Here is a 24,279-nt window from a genome sequence, read left to right as displayed (position 1 = left end):
TAATTAGTACTTCGTTGTACTACTTCTATATGCATGCGTAGTGTGAATGCTATTTTTTTAACTCATTTCACAGCCAATCAATAACCACCTAGGTCCTAGAGAATTTGCATGCATGCCTTCTAAACCGTGACGGAGGGAGTACCAAAATTTTGGACATTCCCATGGTTTGATCATGGATTCATGGTTACAATCCAAACAGCTACGACTTACCATGATTTTGGTCATGACAATTTTTAAGTTAGGCTAGTTGTGTCTCAAACCAAACACACCCTAATTTCCACGGCAAGCACTACCAATGAAACCCATCAGCTCTCCCTTTAATATATTGCTTGGCTATGTTCCTCGTTCCTCTAAGCAGGCCTCCAAGTAGTGCACCCGGTGACTTGTGCCTGGCTTAGTGTTCGGAAAGCATAACTTTAATGAAAGGAAAAGAATCCCATTAGAGGTTGGACCTGGCCTGAATTTTGTTGGTTCGACAAAGAATCAACGACGGAGCATTCACACGTCTTCTTCCAGCATGTGCATCTGTGACGACAGGACATAAAGAACCACACGTCTTATGGTGATCACAAGGTAGGTATTTTCTTCTTTTGAAGGAAAAGCTATGTAGATACTTGCCTTGAGCCTGCCAAGAAGAATCCTCACCACAGCACACATATGCATATAGAGAATTCATTCAACAGCACTTGCCCTGCGGGCCGCGCAAAACCAATCTGAAGTTCTGAACCTGACACGAAGGGGAACGGCCGGCTGAAGGGGGTTGCCAGCAGCGATGGCGGAGCTGGCGTCGGGCGCCGTGAGCTCGCTACTTGGCGTCATCCGTAACGAGGCCCTACTACTGGGCCGCGTACGGGACGACGTGCAGTTCATCCAGGAGGAGATGGAGAGCATGAAGAGCTTCCTGGCGCACCTGGCAAGTAGTAGTGCACAGGCCGAAGGCGGCCAGAACGAGCAGCTCCGCACCTGGATGAACCAGGTCCGGCTGCTCGCCCAGGACAGCAACAACTGCATCGATCTCTACCTCTACCGCGGCAACCCCGAGCTCCACCTTGCCAGGGGCGGCCTCCGGCGATACGTCTTCTGGCTTCCCTGGTTCGTGCACAAGATGGTCGCGCAGCGCCGCGCGGCCGTCCAGCTGCACGCGCTCAAGGAACGGGCGCGTGACATTGGCGAGCGGCGAGCGAGGTATTGTAACACTCCTTTTATTTTATTCTCACAGCAACACTAAGTAGTACTCCTTCTGTCCCAAAATAAGTGACTAAAAAATGACTCTACTTGTACTAAAATTAATATAAAATTAAGTCATTTTCGAGTCATTTATTTTGGGACAGAGGAGTAAAATTTTCTGCAATTATATTAGCCTCCTTTGTTTCCCAATTCATGCCACACAATTAACAACTGAAATAACCACAATACACATCCACCCACCTTGACAAAGAACACGACGCAAGGACCACTCTCCAAAAATTAGAATTTCAGAATGACTACTATTGCTTGCTCGACATACAAATAGTTATTTTCCATTGATATTTATAGCGATCCGATGACGAATTTGGCAAGAAAGTTATTTACTTTAATTCCCATAGAATTTTTTTATTTTAGTTACCTTAGGAATTCAATTACAGCTTTGCTCATATATATGTGTATAAAATTGCAAGGTAAATTTCTAAGATGCGTATTTAATTATGATGGGATATAAAAAGTGGTCAATTTATTAAAGTGCAAGTTGTCGGTGTGCTATTCCTAGATCTCATCCATGTTGCTCGAAAAAAAATAGAAAAACTAAGCAGGTTTGTTAAAAAAAATACATGATTACTATTGGAAAAAATGACAAAAAAGGATGTCATCATGAAATAATTTAGGATTACGAGTGCTGCACAATTAATTTAGAAAAGTAGAACAAAAACTAGTAATATACAAAGATAAGTGAAACAAAATAATTTTAAAGGAACAAACAATCAATGAATATAATGCATAATCGCGATAATTCAATTTGTTGCTCGGCTAATCTACACCAGGTGAACAGCAAAATAAAAATATAAAAAAATAAGTTTGAAACAATCCTGCAAAGTTTCAAGGTGTTTGGACATTGCAGCAGGCTGTGGCAAAAAAAGTCAAATTAAATTTTGTCTTTATTCTTGAGAAACCAGTAGGAGCTCTGTCTTTGTGTTAAGAAGAGAATATACTAGTCTATAAGGAAAACGGATACAACGAAACACATACTATCACCGAGGCTGCATGCCCGACGAGCCGACTTCTCTTTCACGCAAACGACTAGAGTTGCCAACCTACCACACGACCCGGAGCCGCCACTCCGGCTTACAAATCACAACAACACACATTGGTCGGCCCTGAGTCCGCACTCCACACGAGCCGGCGACCCTATGGCCCACACGACCAAATCGACACTCCACAACACTGAGGTGTTCCTCGGAGCCGCCGCTCCACTTGCCCACCGGCCCCAAGGCTGCGTTCCATCCGAGCCAAGGAGTCTCCCGCCCACGTGGCCAGAACTGACACTCCGCAACACTGATCTCCAGAGCCGTTGCTCCGACTTCATCACTGACCAAGAGGTCGTGCACACTCCTGCCCGACGACGAAACCACAAAGCCACCCGAGCTAGCACAAACTAACGAGGGACCAGACCTCCCAAGGGCGTCTCCCCAAGAGGGAAGCGACAAGTACACCGCCGACGCCCGCTCCAACCAAGGTGGAAACTTGGGTTTTCACCCGAAAAGCCCGAGACCGAGGCGACAATGATGGTGAAGAGGCTCCACACCACTACCTCCAAGGAGGGAATGACATCCTAGGACGTCGTCGACACCTGCAACGATCAAGATTGAGCAAGGCTTTCGCCCCGAGCTCACCAAATCCATCCTCACACCAGTCTGCCCAACAAATCGTCTCCAGACATGTCCACCATCCTAGTCCAAGCCACATGACCAAGCACGTCGGATGGCTCGTCGCCGCCAACAAGCACTCTGGAAATTTTGTCTTTATTTGCCATGAGCTTCTCAAATGTTCAAACTTCACTAATTTTGCACGAACGCCACATACATGTGCATCTTGCATGACACATCTTTCTTTTTACTATTCACACCCGGGCTCATCTAAGCCCGTGTGCAGAAGAGCCACATCCTTACCGTGAAACCAGTAAATGAAAGAAACGTAATTAGGCATGAATGAACAATTTCCCTCACTAAAAATATTGCCTTTGATCCATAATACGTATCATGATTTTATTTCAAATTTGAAATAAAACCAGGACACATATTATGGAACATACTATAGAGCATCTACAGTCAAAACTTGTAAATCCGGCCCCTCAAATATCCGCGGACGCACCCGATCGGTGACCGTGTCATGTTCATTTTGAGCCGTCACTTTTTCATTTGTGCAGATGCACCTTTTATTTTTTTTCTTCATATGTCCGGTCACTTGGACGTGAAGAAGAAGAGACACAAAGAAAATGAATAAAGAAAAAGAAAAGATGATCCGAAATGAGGTCGTGTCCTACATGACAGACTGGCCGGGGGTGCATGGACGCATCCGCGAGCCCTCGTATCGTCCGTATATTTAAAATTTGGTACTACATGTGGAAGAAACAATGCACAAATACTCGCGCAAAAAAAGACAGTGCACAAGTACAAATGGATGTATCACTACACTTGGTAGAAAAAGCCATCTCTGCATATTGGGAGGATCACTCCTATAAAAACACGATAGTGAGCCAAATCCAAACCTCTCAGTAGCCAAACCATGCACTGTAACTGTCCAAATTCTCAGTGTTAAGTGTTCAAATTTACTGTTCATCATGCTCATTTGAGCTCCGGAACAGAAGCATACTTTCGCGTACAGAAAGTCTTGTCAGCTACTCCCTCCGTCCATGATTAAATATATATATCTAGTTTTTGTCCTAAGTTACAGTTTTAGGATCTTGACCAACTTTATGACACTAAATTAATATTAGTAGACCCATTTTAAATTTACTTGCATGATATACCAATTTGATATCATATATATTACTCCTCTTTTTAATGTAGTTGGTCAAAGTTTTAAAATTTAGACGTAAGACAAAGGAAACGCTTCTAGCCGGCGCGCCGGCCGAATCGTTCCGCCGGTCGCACGCGGCCCGCACGGCTGGCTGGCGGGCTTGCAACATTTTTTCGTCCAGATTTGCTGCAACCACATTTAAATTTGATATAACTGTTTCTCATTTTACTATAATTTGTTCATTAAAAATGTTAAATCCACATTCAATTGCAACTCGAGTTTGTTGGATTTTTTTTATTAAAACCGGCGTTTGATTTTTGTTACAATCGTATTAATTTTTGCTACAACCGGTATCAATTTTTTGCTGCAACCGTTCATTAAAAAAGTTGCACACGTTCGTGAAAGCTGCAAGCCGAGTTCACCGGATTGTTTTGCTACAACGCATATTTTGTTTTATTACCATGCATCATCAGCGTTCTTTTTTTTTGCTACGACCACGTTGATATTTTTTTTGCTACAATCATATTTTTGTTGGAACTGTGGACAAAATTTGCTGCATCGAGGGATTTTTGCTGCATGGGAGATCTAACGATGCGGCCCATGGATCTGACGACTGGGCTGCGACTGGCGCGAGCGCTCGAGCCGGTGCGCCGGGGCCCACTACTGCCCTAAGACAAAAGATGACGGAAGTAAAAAATAGGAGGAACCATCCGAGTAGGATTAAGGGTAGGTTTAAAAAGAGGAGTAGGTTAGTTTAGCTAATATAAATACCCGTGTACCAGTTGGCCATCAAACAATCTCACGCGTGTCTGCTGGTTTCTAGTAGGGGGCGACTTTTCGTGAGAGCAAGTACAATAAGGTACAGTCAGCAGGCTGTAAGTATTAAAATACTATATTTTTGCTGAGTTGGATGAGAGAGAAGAGGAGAGAGATCGTGAAGAGTCAGCTCTAGCACGTGCTCCTAGGTGCTTTGTGAGAATAAAAGATGGACCATATATGATAAAAATAGTACTCTTTTATAGATAACTATTGTATAAGCTGACTATAAAATAAGCTATAAGACTGCTTATAGCCAACAGTTGGCTATACTATTAACCATGCTCTAATACTGATCAACAGCCAAAGCTAGCTACTCCTAGCTACCTACCGTAGGAATCATTCCAAAGTGCAGCTAGCTGCGTACGTCCCTGTTGTCGTATACGTATTGTGTCTACGCTCGATCGGCAGGAAGGAATTGACCTTCAAAGTGCAGGCAGGAAGTACTTAACGTCGTCATTAAATTATATATTGCTTTTATGGTACATCATTAAAGTTACCTTCAAAATTGTCTAATATTATCCACCAATGCAACCAATAAATTATAGAAAACGTTTTGCAGGAATCCTGACAATGGACCGGCCAAAACATAGGGACCAGCTATACTACGCTCTGCTCACTGGAAAATAACAGCACGCCCATTTGGGCCAGCCCATGGACGGGGGCCTGTTTTTTTAGTTTATTAATTATTATTTATCTGTTTCTTTTTATTTTTTCTAATTCAAATAAATCAAAAAAACTTTCGCAATTCAAAAAATTATATTTACATAAATGTTTGATAAAACATAAAATGTTTGCGAAGTCAAAAATTGTTCAGGATTTTTGTAAAAATGTTTGCATATTAAAAAAATCGTAATTTTGGAGAAAATATTTGTGAATAAAAATAAGTCCATCATTTTGAGCAATTTCTTTAATGCAATTAGAAATTTTTTTGATAATTCAAAAATTGAATTATTCGCCAATTCACAAGAAAATACTTAAAAACAGTTCATAATATAAAATGTTGTTTGGAATTTTTAAAAAAAAATTATAAATAGTAAAAAAAAACTAGATTTTAAAAATGTTCCTAAATTTGTAAAAATGTTCACGAATGATTGAATGTATGCAGTTAAATACTAATGCTTCTGAGTCTTTCTGATTATATACCTGAGTGAATTTTGAAAAATTAATTGTGAGGGTTGATCGGAATATTATAGTATATTTTAAAAAATGTTTCTTGAAATTCAGAATAATTCTTTGAGTTACCAAGTTTTTTGACAACCATGATGTTTTTTTAAAAATATGAACATTGTTTCAACTTGTGAATTGTGAATAAAATTAAAGGAAGAAATATTTTCTTGCATTTGTAAAAAAAAAAATCATGCGATGAGATATGAACATAATGTGGTCATCGCCATTGAAGATGGTGGTTTTTTTTTCTCCCGTTGCAACCCACGGGCCCTTTTGCTAGTAATTAATATAAGGGCAAGGTTAATTTTCTCGTAACAGAATGTAATGACGGACAACGAGATCTTGGAAGTGTCCGCGGTGCTAAAATACTAGTCGTACCCGGTTCGTCGCTTTGGTTGTGCTAATTTGGGGCCTGGAAGGTCATCTTGGACTGTGGTCTTCACACCAATGAGTTATTGGACACATTCATTCCAGGAGGCAACCCGTTCAATACGGAGGGAGTCGAGCACTGGAAAGATCTCCCAGCATCATCCATGATTTACTCGGTGATGCCAAGTCCTTCAACACCTAATGTCATGGGATACCTTGAAGCTCATATTTGAGAAACACACCCGTATCAAGCAAGCAAATCCTCAAACTCTCGTAAGGAACTATGAAACTTTAGTCATAGGCGACGATGAGTCCGTGGACCCATTTGCTTCACTGGTAGTTACTCTCATCAGTCGGATTCACATGCTCGGAGAAAACTTGACGGAGACCTTGGTTGTCTATTGGTTCTTATGCGCAGCCCCTTCCCGGTACCTTTAAATTGTCAATGCGATCGAGCAGTGCGTCGATCTCGCGACCCTCACCATTGATGATCTTGTTGGGCGCTATAAGGCTCACGACGAGTGTATGTGGTACACTCTTGGGGATGGGAGGAACGATGAGCATATCATGCTGAAGCGGGCTCAGTGGAGGGCACTGAACTTAAGGAGAGGAGGCAAGGTCTCTAGGAGTTACATTCGCCAACATCGCACGCAAAACGAACAAAGTAAGAAGAATGCCGGCAATGAAGCTCGGTCTAGTTGGCGAGGAAATATTCACGCAGCTGGGACCAGATGGTGAAAGCCGTGGATCCTGTAGGTGCGACAATGTCGAGAAGATCCCCGTCGATGGTGGTGAAGAACCATAGAACGACCGTGGTGTCGTTGTTGCGCCACGACTAATTGTCCATGTGGCGTGTGGAGACGTCGCGGATGTGATCCTTGGCTTAGTGACAAGCCAGCATCAGGTGGATGTAGTTGCGCCAACATGTGAAGTTGATGCCATCTACAGCGATCTTGAAGTCGATGATGCCGGCGAGCCTGGACGGGAGATGTGGTGGTGGGGCGGAGGAGGAAGCTAAAGGCACAAAATTGGGTGGAACTGCGGCAAGAGGAACACCATCGGAGCGAGAACTCTCATCTGTAGTAGTAAGGGCGCGAGGACGCAGATAAGTGGAGTTGTTGGTGGTGGCAACAGGGTTGCCTGCGGCAAAGGTTGCGGTGGCCGCGGCAGCAGCAGCTTGATCCGCATTAGCTGTCCGCGTGGGAGAGGGACAACCTGTTTGGTAGTTTGAAGGAATGGGACTGGAAGTTTATAAGATGGAGTTTGTTGGAGGATTAGGCTTGGGAAATGGATTATTAGTCCTAATCCCACGTTTGGTGCCTGTTGGGAATTGCTTGCGGGAATTTAACAGGAAAATAACTTCCTCCGTTTGGTCCATGAGTCGAAGTAACAGAAAATGATGATGACACGTTTGTTTAGGTACAAAACTGAACCGCCCTTGTTTGACGCAATGAACAAATTGTTTTTTCTTTGATAATTCACATTCCCTGCTTGAATTACCAGCCCTTCCCTGGAAAAAGATTAGTGGGAGTTGGCCTCCTCAATTCCTCTTCACTTTCCATTGTCAATTCACATACCCCCTAACCATACAAGTGATTTTTAGCCTCCAGCACTCTCAATTCCCATTCCGAAGTTCAACTTCCCTCGAACCAAACAGGCTGGGAGGAGGAGAAGTCATGGCTCTGATTATCAACAAGACAAATTAAATGAATCAAGTTGTGTATTACTTTGGTTACTCTCGGTTTACATATACATGAGGGAGTCCCTACATGCAGGACACTACCCAAGATTTGGCGTTGGATTAGGAAACTCCCTAGAGATTAGGTCTACCGGTTACAACAAACACATCCAGATGTACATCACATGTTGTACATAACGTGACAGTTCAACATATGGGCCATTCTTCAGCAGGAAGCGCATTCGGTCCAGCTAGCCTCCATGCCCCTGCACATGGGACCTTGCTCGCTTGCTCTTGGGAACCAGCACAATGCAAGTTTGCCATCAGGGCAAATTCAACGTTATACATCAAAACAGACAAACTAAATGTCCGCGGACACATACAGCATTGGAGGAGCCGACCATCTAACCCGGTACATTAAATAAACTAGTTGTCACGTGCATTGCACGGCCTAGCCTTATATATATATATTAGTTAAAGTGCAATTAACATCCATTGCATGCAATATCTGCTATAAGTGAAATTTAAAATAATAGTTATGATACAAATTTAAAATTTCAACTATCAACATGCAACAATGCATATCCGTTACCACGATGCAAAAAGGCAGTATCATTTTTAATAAAATTCATTATCGTATAATTTACATATTTGTATGGTTTAATAATTATGTTAATACAATATTTTATTGCCTTGTTATATTTTTAGGGAGTGTTGGTATGTCTTTACTCATATTGTATATCAATGAAAAAAAAGAGATTACGCATCATCATGAAAATATTCACCAATTCTTAATTTGTATATTTAATAGTTGAGTGTCATCAAACTATAAATTATTAGATAGTACTTGCCTTACTCTAGAAATGCTGAATATATTTTCCAATGCAAAAATTTATTTCCGCCTGCCTTTAAAAAAGTGCTTAAAATATTGTGTGTTTGCCAATTCATGGTATATATAAAACCCAGCCATATAAATATATCATGATAACATTTGAGCTTGGTTAAAAATAACAAAGGAAGTACATGTTATTTTCTTTTGAAAAAAAACGTATATGTAGGTGTGTACTCCCAAACTTAATACTTTATAAGAAAATAGAATGGATGTACAATGGATGCACGCCTTTTATCTACTGTTTGGTATTTTAGCTCCACACATAACTACTTTTGTTTGTGTCACATGCAAATAAAATATTTTTAGCCAAACGCTACATATATGTAGTGGACATTTACATCGATGGATAATTCTGAATTCTTTCAAATTTATTAATTAGTCATAATTCCACACCTAAGCAAATGAATGTCTTGCACAATATACTTCTTATGAAGAAAGACAAATAAAACCAACAAAAATTCTGTTGTAAACTTTCTGACATAGCAGCGGTCTGAAATTTATCACTCGTCAAAACAGAAGTATTCAAGTGTCCATAAGCTCAAATATTGATCTTGAAGCTGTAGCGTATGAAGATATATTTATTCGCTATATGTTTCGTATATTTTCAATTGGAAGATAACACACACAGTTGGCGTGTATGTATGCAGATGTAGCAATTGTCCAACTACATAGAATATATCATCTGAATAATAATTGGAAACTTAGAATCCCAAGACATGTTCCAGTTTTAGTCCGACATAAATTTTTCTCATCAAGCAATCAACCATAACAAATATCTTGCAGAGAAACTTAAAATAAATAGAAAGATCTAATGGGAAATATTACCATCTTTCAGAAAATAGCGAACCAACACACCATTAATACAGGAATACATAGCCATGATGCTTGTATGCTATAGATGACCCGTTTCATACATAAACAACTACTTAGATTCAACAATACATCTATTGAGGGGGGGTCAGTACCTGTGGTGATTTGCCAATCACATCAATAGGCACGGACGATGACATGGCTGGTCTAAATGTTGCTCCTGTTGCTATTGTTTTGGCGAAGTATTGCTTCTCTCCGGCAGCTAGATATGCTCCTGCATGCTGCAGCAGGTATTTGCGCAATGGTAACATCTCAGTATCCATCGGGAAAAGCTGTATAAGATCATCATGTTTAACAACAGTACTTATATAGATAGAAGGTGAAGGACTGGAGTCAGGTTAATCTATTCCCTCTATAGATACACCCGTGCGTACGTATATACAGCCGCAGACACAGGTAGCAGAGATTTGTTCCGGCAGCTATCTCACGCATGAGAGGCACGATCGATAGCAATAGGGTTTCTTGATCTTATTTATTGCTTGCAGCTTCGGCTTGCTAACAGCCACGAATCCTTCCGATAGGATCAGGCATGGAGCTCAACTCGAATATACACATGGACAACGTCCTGATTCAGCATGCACTTGATTAAGGTTTGCGGCCGGAAACGCAAAACACGCCGGATGGGAACAGGATTTGGTTAACTCAAGTAGATTAGAGGATGGAAGAGAGATCAGATCGAGGCGGATGTGTTTGATGCAGCTGTAGAGGCTTGTGCATGACGTGTCAAGAGAGAGGTCAGGGAAAGATCTCTAGTTTGACATCGTTCACAACTTTAGGGGTAGATTACGGTTGAAAGGAGTCATGTTGATTGTTCATTTTAGAATCCAACAGTAAATCTACACCGTTATAACTTGGTCCCACCAAATTAATGGTCCATAAATTCTAACCAATAGGTGAATTTTCTTGGGAGTATCTACACCGTTATAACTCGGTCTCACCGGATTAACGGTCCATAAATTCTAATTGACATGAGAATTTCTTGGGAGTGCCTAATTAGTATAAGTATAGATACGGACATAGTATTTTCATTAATATTTAGGATTATTTTTTATGGATCAAAAGGTAACTCGATCTAGTCTACCCTTTGTCAGATGTGGGCACATTTGTGTTCCATGTCCTAGTTTTCACCCGACATGGGCTTTCTATCGCCCGGAACAAAATCGCTATTTTAACCTTCTGAACCACCTTTGTCACAAACTGAACTTAATGTAAAATTATTTTACAATCTAACCTTTTGCCAACGTCATAGCCCATGATGTTACTGTCCAACGTAGAAACGCCGAGCTAGATAGTGTTTCTACCCTTGCCCAGTGCCAGACCGACCACGCGTATGTGACCGGCCAGAAACGCCGAGATAGATGTTGTTTCTAGAAACGTCACTCACCCTGGCATTGCTATGTAGGGCAGCAACACCAAAGGCCTTAGCGTCTCTATGTTCTTTGGAAACGCTAAGGCCTTTGTTGTTGCTGCCCTACACAGAAAAGCCAGGGTAAGTGGCGTTTTCAAAAAGGTCAGATCGTGAAATACTTTCATATAGTCTTCAACTTATGACAAAGATCGCTCAGAAGGTTAGAATAGTGATTTTGTCTACATTGTCGTCCATTGTATTCATCGTGGCCTAGACGTGCATATATCCATCTCCCTCGCCCTAGAAGTCAGATTCCAGCCGGGGGGATGAGGTCAGCAATCGACGACGTCAGTGGACTAGCGCTGAAACAACCCGTTTATTGGTGCTCCGGCTTGTTCGGACCATAAGTTGTAGAAGCCATTGAAAAGAGCCCAAACAAACAGACACTAGGTCCTTTCTTGAAATTTTGGTCGTTTGGTTTTTGGTGTCGTGAGATTTCTTAGTTTGTTGGTTGTGTCGGATTTGGGTCGAGGGAGTTTCTCCCCCACCCCCGTACTTATTTATTTATTCGTAGTGAATGATACACAACTCTCCTGCGTGTTGGAGAAGAAAATCTAACTTTGTATGGATAAAAACTATAATTTTTAGATTATTCAAGTAAAAAATTTAATTTATCCTTCCGTTATTTTTTCAAAGAACCACCATCTAAATTTTATGATAATAATAATATTCAAGTCGTGTACCTACGGCCATTACAACTTGAAACGATAAAGTATAAATACATGTCAAAAATCTATTCGCGCAAATGTGTGGTTAACCATGCTAGTTACATATATATTTCAGGAGCCTGCAGGTAAAAGTACAGGACATCACATAAATGTACATGCCTGGTTTTAGTACAGAAAAAAACGATCGAAAAAAGGTTCTACACTTGTAAATCCTGAATTGACAAGAAATAATAAATCTAGATGAAATTCGAAATTGCTAACCAGACGTCAACACAAGTCACCAGTACATACATTGCAAATAAATTTTAGAAGTGTGCATGTACAAATATGGTCCTTACATGTAATATTTCCGGGCAAAAAAGAACAATGAGAAAATCCAATCACATACCAATGTGTAGAAACGCCAATTTTAGCTCACTCAATGCATATTATTCCCGATATATGATTAATGCATATGCATGGTTAGGGTAACATTGCATCCATGCATAGGTGTTACTTGAAAAAAGTTTACCGATCATATATGCCATGTAACCGCATAAAGATATGTACTTACATAAAATATTGTAGTGTTCCATCTGAGAAACCCCCAAGATCTAATATAACAATATGAAGTAGAATGGGTACATATCAGGCCTAAATAATCACATTTAAATTGAACAACATGTGGCAAACTTTTATTTTAGGACAAACGCAGTACGAAGAACCTGAATCAAATTCAGATACATGTACTTCTAAATAACTAAATAAAAAGTACACATGTAATACTCAGTTTGAACTATTGTTTTTTAGTATTCCTGTATATTAAAGTCGGTTGATATAGACACTACAACTCTAAGCTGTATGTGTAGCTCGTGGATCAGCATAGATTGATAACTAGTCCTCAATCTAGTTCGTTTTAAGTTCTACATGAACTTTTTCATGAACTTTGAGCAAAGTTTCCCATCGTCCAGAATCTTCTTAATCAAAGAAATCACAACACCATTTCGACTGTTTTGATGAGATAAACCCAACAAAGATCTTAGATTCAGGTTTCTTTTGTCTTATAAAAATTTGAATATAATTGGTTTTAAGTTGTAGATATACTTTAGAAAACTCTCCAACCCACTCTGCCATCATACAGACACTCAGGTAAATAAACCATTTTTGTTGAGAATATAAATGAAACAAAGGACTCATTTTTTCATGTGATTTAGATACAGATTAAGAAATTATTTCTTTTCTAGTTGTTTTGGTTATGGCCAATAAAGGTCAAAGATTTTTTTTCATGTTGCAGGTATGGTGTTGAAATCCCTGCGGCGGCAGCATCGAGGCAGTCGCCTACAGGGTCTGGGGCGGAGACATCTTCATCTACAAATCAGGGAGGCAGAATATATGCTGCATCAGAGGATGAAGAAGAAGATGGCGACGATCAACTTGTCGCGGCGAAGGAGGCAGCAGGTCATTCAGTCGTAAAAGGGGCATTTTTTGAGCCTCGACTGCCAGAGGAAAACGTTAGGGTGAAGCTAGCTGAATGGATGGAGGATGTTATGCGACACTACACTACTGAGGATGAGTCAATGCCATCTGTCGCCATTGTGGCACCAGATAATGCAGAAACCCTTGCTATTGCAAATGAAGCTATGGATATGTGGAAAAAAGTATGCACACATGGGCAGAGTGTCTTGGTGGACATCCCAGCAGTGCACTTCTATTCTCAATTGCTAAGACCCATGGACATTCTGTACTATATCCTATGGGCGCTGCAGTCTCCCGAAGCCCAGCCCCAACAGCAGGATGGTCAAGTCCCGGGAGAGGAAGAGCATGATATTAACAAAATGAGAAGTGATGTTAACTCAAAAAAACAAAATATGTTTGAAGAAATCTGGGAACAAATCCAAGGAATGAAGATTGAAGAAAAGATTTCAGAAATCAACAACACCATTAAAGAAATAAATGTCGTCCAGCGGCAGCTCAACCAAGCACAAATGAATGATGACGACCTGCTTCTGCTGAAATCCACTAAAGATGAGCCCATCGGCGTATTCCTCAGAGCGTTGTGGTTGCTCAAGCACAAGCCTGTTGACAGTGCGACTGCTACCAAAAAAGGTCAGACAAGGAAGGAAGCAACAAGTCCAAAACAGAAGCAAGACAAATATTCATACAAAGACATCATCAATGTAACAGCCAGGAAGCTTAAAGATTATATGGAAGATCATGTGAATGAAAAACCGAAGCCTAAAGAGCATTTGGAAGAAGATGCACGCACAAAGCCGATTCAACTCAAGGAAGCCCTTTATGAACATATAGTACATGAGATGTTCCCATCAGTGACCATCAGGAAGCCCCCACAGATCCAAGATCAAGACTCCAAGCAGGCCACCGCCATCACCACCACTACTGGCACCACAATTATATTGGTTGAGGACCAATTCAAAGAAATGATCCGCAAGATCCTATTGGACCTGCAAGAAGAAAAATCCTTGAAGAAACCAAATACAATTGAGCTGCAGGAAGACAAATCCATTAAGAAACAAGGTACTGTTGAGCTGCCAGAAGGCAAATCCATGACGAAACAAGATTCAATTGAGAAACCAGATACAGTTGATGGTAAACCAAGTCAGGATTGTATCCAGCACACTCTTATTGAAGAAACCATAGAGATGATTTCGGGAATTGGGTGGACAATGTACTGGCAGCTCGCATACAAAGTGATCATGGACAGAATCAATGATTGTTTGCAGAGACGAGGTCATCAGAAGATCCTGGTTATCCTCAAACTTGATAATGACTATGTATCCGGATGGGAGGATACGAGAAATGCTTTCAGCACATTGGGTTGCATACCTGGTGTATTGATGTTGACAACCGAAGTAAACAGAGCACGAGCCAAAGAATATTGTTGTCCCCCGAGGGAACCTATAGACTATTCTCTTGATGGCCTCTACCGTGATGTTATACTCGAGTTTACAAGAAAGAAGAGGACTGAAGATAACATACAACCTTTTCTGGACATCTTGGACAAGTGTGATCATGAAGAATTCTGCATGAAGATCTTTGTTCATGCTTTACACGCCAACCCCAAGAGGAGCATAGAAGACCTAAGCAAGTTGAATAGCACCCTACAGCTGGGTCCAAAGAACTTATTGGATAGCTTTCAGAAGAAAATGTTCAAGTTCTCTTACAGTGATCTGCCTAATGACTACAAGTCCTGCTTGCTATACCTAGCAATTTTCCCTAAACGACAACCCATCAGGCGGTCAACCTTGATAGGACGGTGGGTTGTAGAAGGTCTGATAACCACGGAAGACTGGGCCAGTTCTGTCTGTCGTGCCAATCGATGTTTTGATGCCCTGGTCAACAGGTGGTTAGTTTATCCTGCTAATATTGGTGCTACAGGAGTGGTAAAGAGTTGTGTGGTAGGTGATCTCATTCATGGATTCATTACCAAGATCGCCAAAAAGCAACGCATTGTGGAATCACGCGTATCACATTACTTGGCTCGCCACTTTTCCATTTTCAATGATCTCCGACTCCGTCGCTCTGATAGAATTGATAGATTCTTCCAAAAGCTAAATGAAGAATCATTTCGAGTATCCCTGGTCAAGGTTCTCGATCTCGAAGGTTGCCAATGCTTTGGAGGGAAGAACCAAATCTACCTCAAACAGATTTGCAGGAAGATGTTACTACTCAAGTATCTGAGCTTAAGGGGAACAAATGTTATGAAGCTGCCAAGTGAAATCAATAACCTCCGCGAGCTTGAAGTATTAGATATCCGACAAACCAATGTGCCTAGATCTGCAACAGTAAATGTGCTACTCCTGAAGCTGAAGCGTTTGCTCACTGGTCCGCCAGTGCATAAGTCTGCAACAGTACTCCAGAAATGCCTAAGTCGTTGCTTGGCCGGTTCAGTTGTTCCGAGTTCAGGGCCAGACAGTAATGAAATACCTTATGTTCCCGACAAGATCGGAAAGATGTTAAACATGGAGGTATTGTCCAATGTTAAGGCCCAGAGTAGTCAACATTTGAAAGATATTGGAAAGCTATGGCAACTAAGGAAACTTGGCGTGACTATTGAAGACAATGAAATGCATATTAGGAACTTGCTTCGTGCTATCAATGACTTGCATGACTGCCTCAAGTCTCTGTCAATCACCCTTCCCATGGCCGAGTATGAAACTTCTGAACACAACTTTAGAGAAAATGTTCTCCACTATTATAAACAACCTCCCAAGCTTCTTGAGAGGTTAAGTATTATTGGGGCGACGCAGAGGGGGCAACTTCTTCACCAGCTGGCCAAAGATAATGACCTATTCCAACTTGCCAAGGTAACTCTATCTGGAACCCGGCTCAAGCAAGCTGATATGCTCGTCCTCACGAAGCTGCCCAAGATACTATGCCTTAGGCTCCGTGAAAAGGCATACATGGATAACAAGCTCACCTTCGGTAAGGAAGAATTCAAAAATCTCAAGTACTTTCTTGTTGAGGGCTCCAACATGGCTGAGATCACCTTTGAAGGTGGAGCTCCTAACCTTGAGAAGATTATACTATGCTCCACTGATGGCCTAGAGTCTCTTTCTGGAGTCGAAGGGCTTCATGAACTCAAGGAAGTTGAGTTGAACAACAACAATAAGCTTTCATTATTTGAGAAGGCCAAAAACATATCCAAGGTGACCTTTTGTTATACCATTCTGAGTCAAGATGAGTTACATACTCTTGCCAAGTTACCCAACATGCGCTTCCTAGTACTCAAGGAGAATTCTTATGCCCAAAACCATCTTATCTTCAAGAAAGACAACTTACGATACCTCAATGTTCTTCACATCGACTTCTCTGTCGCCACCAACACCAGCTTCGAAGGTGAATCTGCTCCTAAGCTTGAGAAAATCGTGTGGTCTTTAACAAAGGAGACATTGGGTACCATGTCTGTCTCCGGCATTGAGAACCTTCCAAAATTGAAGGAGCTTGAGTTCAATGGTAATATTGTCCACGGTGAGGTGGAGGAATCATTGAAGAAACATAGGAACAAACCCAGGCTTACACACAACAAACCAGAAAACCAATACCAAGAAGCTGGAAACATACCAGAAAAGAAAGATGCTGCAAGATTCCAATTCGGATGGAAGAACCCGAATTGATGCCAGAGAAGCCTTTCCTATCATCCATTCGTCATCCATTACAATCTGATGGTGTGGTTTGTGTGTGCTCTTTGGTTTGTCATTGTGTGTTACTGTCCATCGCGCATGTGTGGGCAGATATATTATGTATCTTTGTATGTGAATTGAGTGAGTGTGTGTCCTTGCTACTTATACTACATTTGTGACATGTAAAAAACATCCAACATATGTAATGTTGTGTATATGTGTGCCCTATAACTAAGATTGACCATATTTAATGGTGTATAAATGTGTGCCATGTAATTAATATTGAACATACGTAATGGCGTTCCCTGGAACTAACATTCAACAAATGTAACAGTGTGTTGTTTGTGCTCATGGATTTGGATGTCTATACTGCCCGAGTGAATGGCGTACGAGATCAGAGGTTGTGAGAATTAAGACCCTCATTTCAAGGATGCCGAGTGGTTCATCCAAGAGAACCCTCTCTTGTATTGTGATCCCTGTTGACATCATATACTCTGAGTTTTCCTCTCATCTATTATGCGTTCTCTGTTTCTGAGATCTCGGCATCTCTTCTGCAGATCAAATAAACTGTTGTTTCCTCTGGTCTAAACAATAAAATCCTTGTCGGTGCATTCTTTGAATGAAACCTCGAACCAGTCGAGATTGATCTCCTTCCCCACTATCAAGGCTTACACAAATCCTTTCCTTAACATCTCCATGCCATACGGATGAGACGTGGTTGCTTCTTGGCAAGCCCCCCAGATTTTTCATGACAATAACACATTTCACCGAGAACCAGAATACATACCATTGATACCTGAAATCCTGCACCTCTGATCCCACTTCCGGTCGAGCCATCGAGAGCCGCTGGCGCATGATGATCGCCAATTGAGTCGCATGGCCTTCTCTCACTCTTTTGGATGGACGTCCCCCCTCTGTGGGCCAGATCACAAGTAACATATTGGTTATTCCCAAACAACGTCTGTATTTTTTTAGGGGAAGGTTTGTATTTATATATCGGGCTACAACGCCCGTCACCTGCCTCTGACACCACCAGAGCAGGCACTGAACAAAAGAATGATGGATCACCTCCTCACCCAAACTCGATGCGGCTCCATCGCTGATATGCAGCTTTGCAGACCTTTAAGGTGGCTCACCAAAAGTAAAGCCCTTGTTGTTGAAAGAATCATCATACCGGGGCAACACCCAGGACATGCCATCGAACTCCAGATCTGGCACCCCATTACGGCTAAGATGCCACGGTAGGAAGCTATACCTGCCATCCTCGAACCACAAACCCATCAGTCGTTCCGTATATCGTCGATGCAGACCACAATCTGCATTTGCTCCTGGACTACCTCCCAAGCTCCACGACGACGCTGGAGCAAATGTCGTCACAACGGCGGAGCCCAAGGACACAGGTCCACCACAAGGATGTCACTGTCGTCACGCCATCCTTGCTTGAACAGGCTGGTTTCCAAATCCATCCCCAACCATAGGACCAATGGCCTTGTCAGGGAAGGGTCTGAAAAATGATTATTGAGCATCGCCATCATCACTGCCGAATCCAGGATGATGAACAACCTAAAAACAACACTACGGGGACTACAAAATGATCCACACGCATGAATCCAGCGATCCCCCTCACCACCGACGACTGACGTCACCCTCGGAGGACGGTGCTGGAAGATTGTCCTCTCCTGGCGGCGGCTAGGTTCCAGCCGCCAGGACGAGAGGAAAAAGATCTGAACGTCCTAATTATGATTATATCAGGCAGATTTAGTCATGTGTTTTGGACATGGACCACCGGTGCACGTATAACATTTCAAGAAAGGACGTGCCTATGAGAGAAGAAATTGACGTATGATTGCATGCACACTGCACATGTTACTCTCGTCACCTAAATGAGTGTATTTTTCTTTTTATCCTGAATGACTCATAACTATTTAACAAAATGATCGTTCTTAGATATTTAAAAAAAATTCAATGCCTTTTAAACTAGACTGATGTTGAATATATTTCAGAAAAAAATGAACTTTACTAGTCATGTGTTTCTTAGACGATTGGTTTGAATTTTACCGTCTATGAAGTTCCACATTTTAGAAAAAAATGAATTTTACTCATTTCAAAACAGTTATTTCACATAGCTAGCAAAATGTTTTCATCCTTTTGAAAAAACCGATGTCAGTCATTCCAGTTAAAGTTATATTTGACAAATACCATTTTGACCAACTATTTTACTCATTTCTAATGAATGGTTTTTGTTTCAAAATGTGAAGCTGGTGATTTGTAATAATGCAAAACAGACAGTCTCAAAGTGTGAAAGAGACATTTTAGAACTTGTGAAACTAATTTCTCTTAAAAGATGTGAGTTTCAGCAATGTGCTTAGTGAAACATGACTTGTAATAGAAAAAACTGAAATGTATTTCACCAATATAGAAACTATAAATTTCATATCAAAGTATGTGAAACCGATATCTGAAATAAAAATGATAACTAGTCTATTGACCAAGCAAACATGTTGTGCACGAGGTAAAGTCATTGCCGCCTGCGCCAAGGTGTGAACTTCAACGTTTATGCTTCTCTTCTCATGGACAACATCCACTAATGCAAATGACGTCATACGGCCCTTGATCTCATGAATGATAGTACCGGATGGTCCCAAGAAACATCTCTCAAGTGATTTACAATGGCCATACAGTCTGTACGTAGTGATGATGACTTTACTGCAAGGCAGATCAAGAGCGAAGACATGGCCTCATTGGTGGCCATCGCTTCAAGTATCTCGGGATCAATTATCTCAGGGATAGATATAGTTGTTGCACCCATATATTTGCTCATCTCAGCTAGACTAATAGCAGCTCTAGCTCCTCCTTCCGCCCTACGAATGATGGCAGCGTCCACATATATCTTTAAAACCCCCGCATGTGGATCTTTCCATCTAACATCCGATTGGTGTTCAGGAACATGCATTCTTTCTTTAGAAGTTTTTGGTCGGCCCATACAGCACACCCTATATGTCTTTTACCGTCTTCTTATTTAAAAAAAATACTTTCTTCCTTTCTTTTTTTTGGCTCGTTCTTTCTTTTTTATTTCAAAAAAATAAATGAACTTTTTTATAAATTCACGAGCTTTTCTTAAAACTCAGGAATATTTACAAATTTGTGAACCTTTTTCAATGCATAAACACTTTCTGCAATTTGTGAAAGTTCTTAAACTTTGGTAATATTATATAATTCATGGAAAATTCTAAAACTAACGAGCATTTTTGCACCTAATGATCAATTTCAAAAAACAATTGAACATTTTTAAAATTTGGAACATTTTTCAAGAACATTATGGATATATTTTCAGTTCGTGTAATTTTGGAAATTCCCAAATATTTTTTCAAATCAATGAAATAATTTATGAATATTTTTTAAATATAAGAAAAAAATCCATAATATTTCTGGATGAACAGAAAAATTCAACAACTTCATGATGTTTTTCAATTCTGCATTTTTCCAAATTAGTGAACGTTTTAAAATTCCTTCATACTTTTTCAAAAAGTTCAAGAACATTTTTTCAAATTGATAGACTTTTCAAAGTTTAGAAATGTCAAAATAATACAAACTAAAAGAAATTGTTGTGCATAAATTAATTTTTTTGGCGAAGCTCCGATTGGTGGTTGTTGTCCACCAACCATACTAGAAACTCCCCAACGAGTTCACCTTATCATGATGGCGCATACTCACTTGGATGCAGTTGACCACGGACGGCCACCAGCTGCCTCATCGCCACATAACTTACTGCATTTATGTTTTCCCGGCCCGGCAAAGCAAGAGTAGGTGTTTTGAATGTTCTTCTTTTGACGCTACTAGAGTTGGGAAATGTTTCTTTAACGGAGGTTATATAGGGGCAAATAATTTGTTGTTGGTCTCATCCTCAAGATTCATGCGCAGCTTGGCTGCATAAGATGTCAACTAGCAAACATGCCCGTGCGTTGTAACGGAAAAAAAAAAATCACCCCTTATACATATTGAACGATATTTGTAAATCCTTTGACAACAAACAACACGATAAATAGTGTTACATAAAAATGTAATGACTGCATGATTTTTTTAGTGTACTCAATGTGTTTTTAAAAATCTTTATGGGCACGATTTAAATAAATATGAAGGTCAACATTAATTCACTTGTTTAGACAAACCTCGTATCAACAGTTTGGTATACATCATTGTATATTAATATTGATTGGTTATTGTGCACGATGAAAAATAGGATGACTATATATGTACATATTGTAACCTTTAGCATATGGTAGCTAGTAGGAATCAGCATCTGCTATAGTCTCAACTATATCTTTTATGAGAGCATTAAACTGTTATATCTACTCAAGTTAAATGTGGCAAGAAACATGTGTAATAGGCATTTCCAAAATAACCAATATAGAGGAGGTATTAATTAATATTGCACAATAAGCTTTATTGTAGAAAGTAACATGCAAAATAATAGCATATTTGAAATCTTCACTCTTTTCCGAGCGATTTTCATATATAACATGTTAGATTTGGAGCTAGAATTTAAAAGATATGAATGTTTTAAAAGCATTTGAATTTACACACAAAATGAAGCAATAGGAAAAAATTGGGCAGTGGAGGAGTCGAACTCAGGTCTCATCCTAGTGTGCTGGAGGCAAGGCATCGGTGCGTCGGCCACTGGGCTAGATCCATTACTGTGATAAAATGGAGGTGGAAAATTATATATACAAAAATTAAATGAACCGTTTTTCGTTCTTCCTTTTTCACTTAAAAAGGGAGTGCGGGTTGAATACACAAAATGTCAGGGGCTTTTTTACAAAACCATTACGACGGTTTATTATTAAGGAAAGATTTATTAGTCACACAATAATACATGCATGAAATGGCTCATTATGGCCCAGTTTTTGTTAGACTTTTATCGGGTAAAGAGAGTGAGAGAAGAGAATGGCGTATGACTGCATGCACACTGCGCACAGGTTACCCTCATCACCTAAAGGTGTGTATTTGTTTTCCTTTTGAGTGACTCATAAATTTATAATAAAATAATCATTCTAGGATGTTTTAAATTATTCAAGGCCTCTAAATCTTGAGTGATCTTGGATACATTTTTGGGTAGTTTCATTTTTTACTGATTCATCAATTCTGCATCTGAAAAAAAATATGAATTTTACTCGTTTCAAAAGAATGATTTCACTTATTTCACACAGTTAGGAAAATGTTTTCATCCATTTGAAAAAACTGATGTCACTCATTCCAGTTAAAGTTATGTTCAACAAATACCATTATGACTAACTATTTTACTCATTTCTGTTAAATGGTTTTAAAAAATGTGAAACTAGTCTCAAAGTATGAAAGAGACATTTTAGAACATGTGAAACAAGTTTCTCTTAAAATATGTGTGTTTCAGCAATGTGCAGATGTGAAACATGACTTGTAAAAGAAAATGTGAAAAGCATTTCACCTTTATTGATACTATGAATAGTTTATACTTCCTCCGCCACGGTTTAGAAAGCGTGTGTGGAAATTCTCTCGAACCTAGGTGGTTATTGATTGGCTGTGAGATGGGTTGAAAAATAGCATTCACACTACGCATGCATATAGAAATAGTACAATGGAGTACTAATTAGCTGCTATGAGTAAATGCAATGTGTCTTAAACCTTGTCTATTGTGGAAATGCACGTAACCGTGCCTTCTAAACTGTGATAGAGGAAGTATCAAAATACATGAAACCGATATCTGGAATAAAAATAATACCTCGTCTATTGACGAAGCGCATATGTCGTCCACGAGGTAAAGTCGTTGCCTTCACCAAGGTGTGAGCTTCGACGTTTAAGCTTCCCTTCTCATGGACAACATCCACATATGCAAAGGACATCATATGGCCCTTGATCTCATGAATAATAGTAGCGGATGGTCCGAAAAAATAACTCTCATGTGATTTACTTTGGCCATACGATCTGTACCGATGATAACCTTGATGGCATCCTCGGATCTACTTGGCTAGATAAGTTTGTAGAGGGGATGCGCGATTGGGATGATTACCTCCTCCCTGGTGGGATGAACTGCCGCCGGTGGCTATGGTTGAGGGAAACGGCGGAGTGTGTGTGTGTGTGTGTGTGTGTGTGCGGCGGTGATGCTTCCCGTGAGCACTACGCACAACCTAGGTCGGTAGGTTTGTTGGTGGGGAGCGCAGCGGCAGTAAACCCCGTACCCTTGTGCCCCGGCCCCCACCACTCTTTATATGCGCAGGTCACAGGGGCAAACCAACCAGTAAGGGGTTGAGCGCCCCCGATCAGGGCGCGTTGACCAAGGGCCCAATAGGTCATTGGGCCTATCGGAGGAGATCAACCTAACATTCCCCCCCCCTTGACCTCAACTTTTACTTTTAACCTTATACTTTCTAGTTTATTTGTTTCATCACATATTGGTACATAGAGCAGGTTTCATCATCACAGCTTAATTGCAGATAGAATCATATAGCTACAACATACGTTTTGTTTAAACAAGTTTTGTTCCTTTTGGGCCTCTCATGATCCAGGAATCATAAGGCTTTCCCTTAAACCCATGTTGGCTAAGTGTTCCTTAAACACACTGGATGGTAAGCCTTTTGTAAGCAGATCCGCAAGCATATCTTAGTCCTTATATGCTCACGACTTATAGTGTGATCCTGGATTTAATCTTTCACAACATAATACTTTATATCTATTGTCTTGGTAGCATTACTCGACTTGTTGTTGTGAGCATAGAATACTGCGGGCTTGTTATCACAGTACATCTTTAGTGATTTGTGAATACAATCTACCACCTTCAAGTTGGGTATAAATTTCTCTAACCATATCACTTGTCCGGTGGCTTCAAAACTTGTTATAAACTCTGCTTGCATCATGGACGATGCAACTATGGACTGTTTGGAGCTTTTCCACGAAATAGCCCCTCCAGCAAGAGTGAACACATATCGTGACGTGGATTTTCTATCATCTCTGTCCCCCGCAAAATCTGCATCTGAATACCCGTTTATCTCTAGGGAATCAGATCTTCTGTATGTTAGCATGATGTCATTTGTGCCTCGCGCATAATGTAATGCTTTCTTTACCATCTTCCAATGCTCTAGGCCTGGATTCTCTTGATATATACCGAGTACCTAGTGAATAAAGCCATGTCAGGGTGAGTGCACACTTGTGCATACTATAAACTTCTAACAACCAAAGTATATGGCACTGCTTTCATCGGATCGAGCTCGGCTTCTTGGGACATTGGAATTTCCCAAAACAATCGCCCTTGACTATAGGAATAG

At 40.6% G+C, this 24,279-nt stretch overlaps 1 protein-coding gene across 1 annotated transcript; it reads left to right on the top strand.

The window, feature by feature from the left end:
• Positions 1–675: 675 nt before the first annotated feature.
• LOC123413518 lies at positions 676–17,220 on the top strand. The gene is made up of 2 exons (XM_045106455.1): positions 676–1,185; positions 13,138–17,220. The coding sequence occupies exons 1-2, from the start codon at positions 773–775 to the stop codon at positions 16,976–16,978; spliced, it is 4,254 nt and encodes a 1,417-aa protein (XP_044962390.1). The 5' UTR covers positions 676–772; the 3' UTR covers positions 16,979–17,220.
• Positions 17,221–24,279: the final 7,059 nt, after the last annotated feature.

This window comes from Hordeum vulgare, chromosome 7H (genome assembly GCF_904849725.1).
Source record: "Hordeum vulgare subsp. vulgare chromosome 7H, MorexV3_pseudomolecules_assembly, whole genome shotgun sequence".
In the NCBI taxonomy this organism is placed as follows: Eukaryota; Viridiplantae; Streptophyta; class Magnoliopsida; order Poales; family Poaceae; genus Hordeum; species Hordeum vulgare.
This window is presented reverse-complemented; position numbering and strand designations above follow the sequence as displayed.

Coding starts and splice junctions, on each gene's coding strand:
- LOC123413518 (XM_045106455.1), top strand. CDS start 773: ATGGCGGAGCTGGCGTCGGGCGCCGTGAGCTCGCTACTTGGCGTCATC. Junction 1,186..13,137: donor ATTGGCGAGCGGCGAGCGAG/GTATTGTAACAC, acceptor TTCATGTTGCAG/GTATGGTGTTGAAATCCCTG.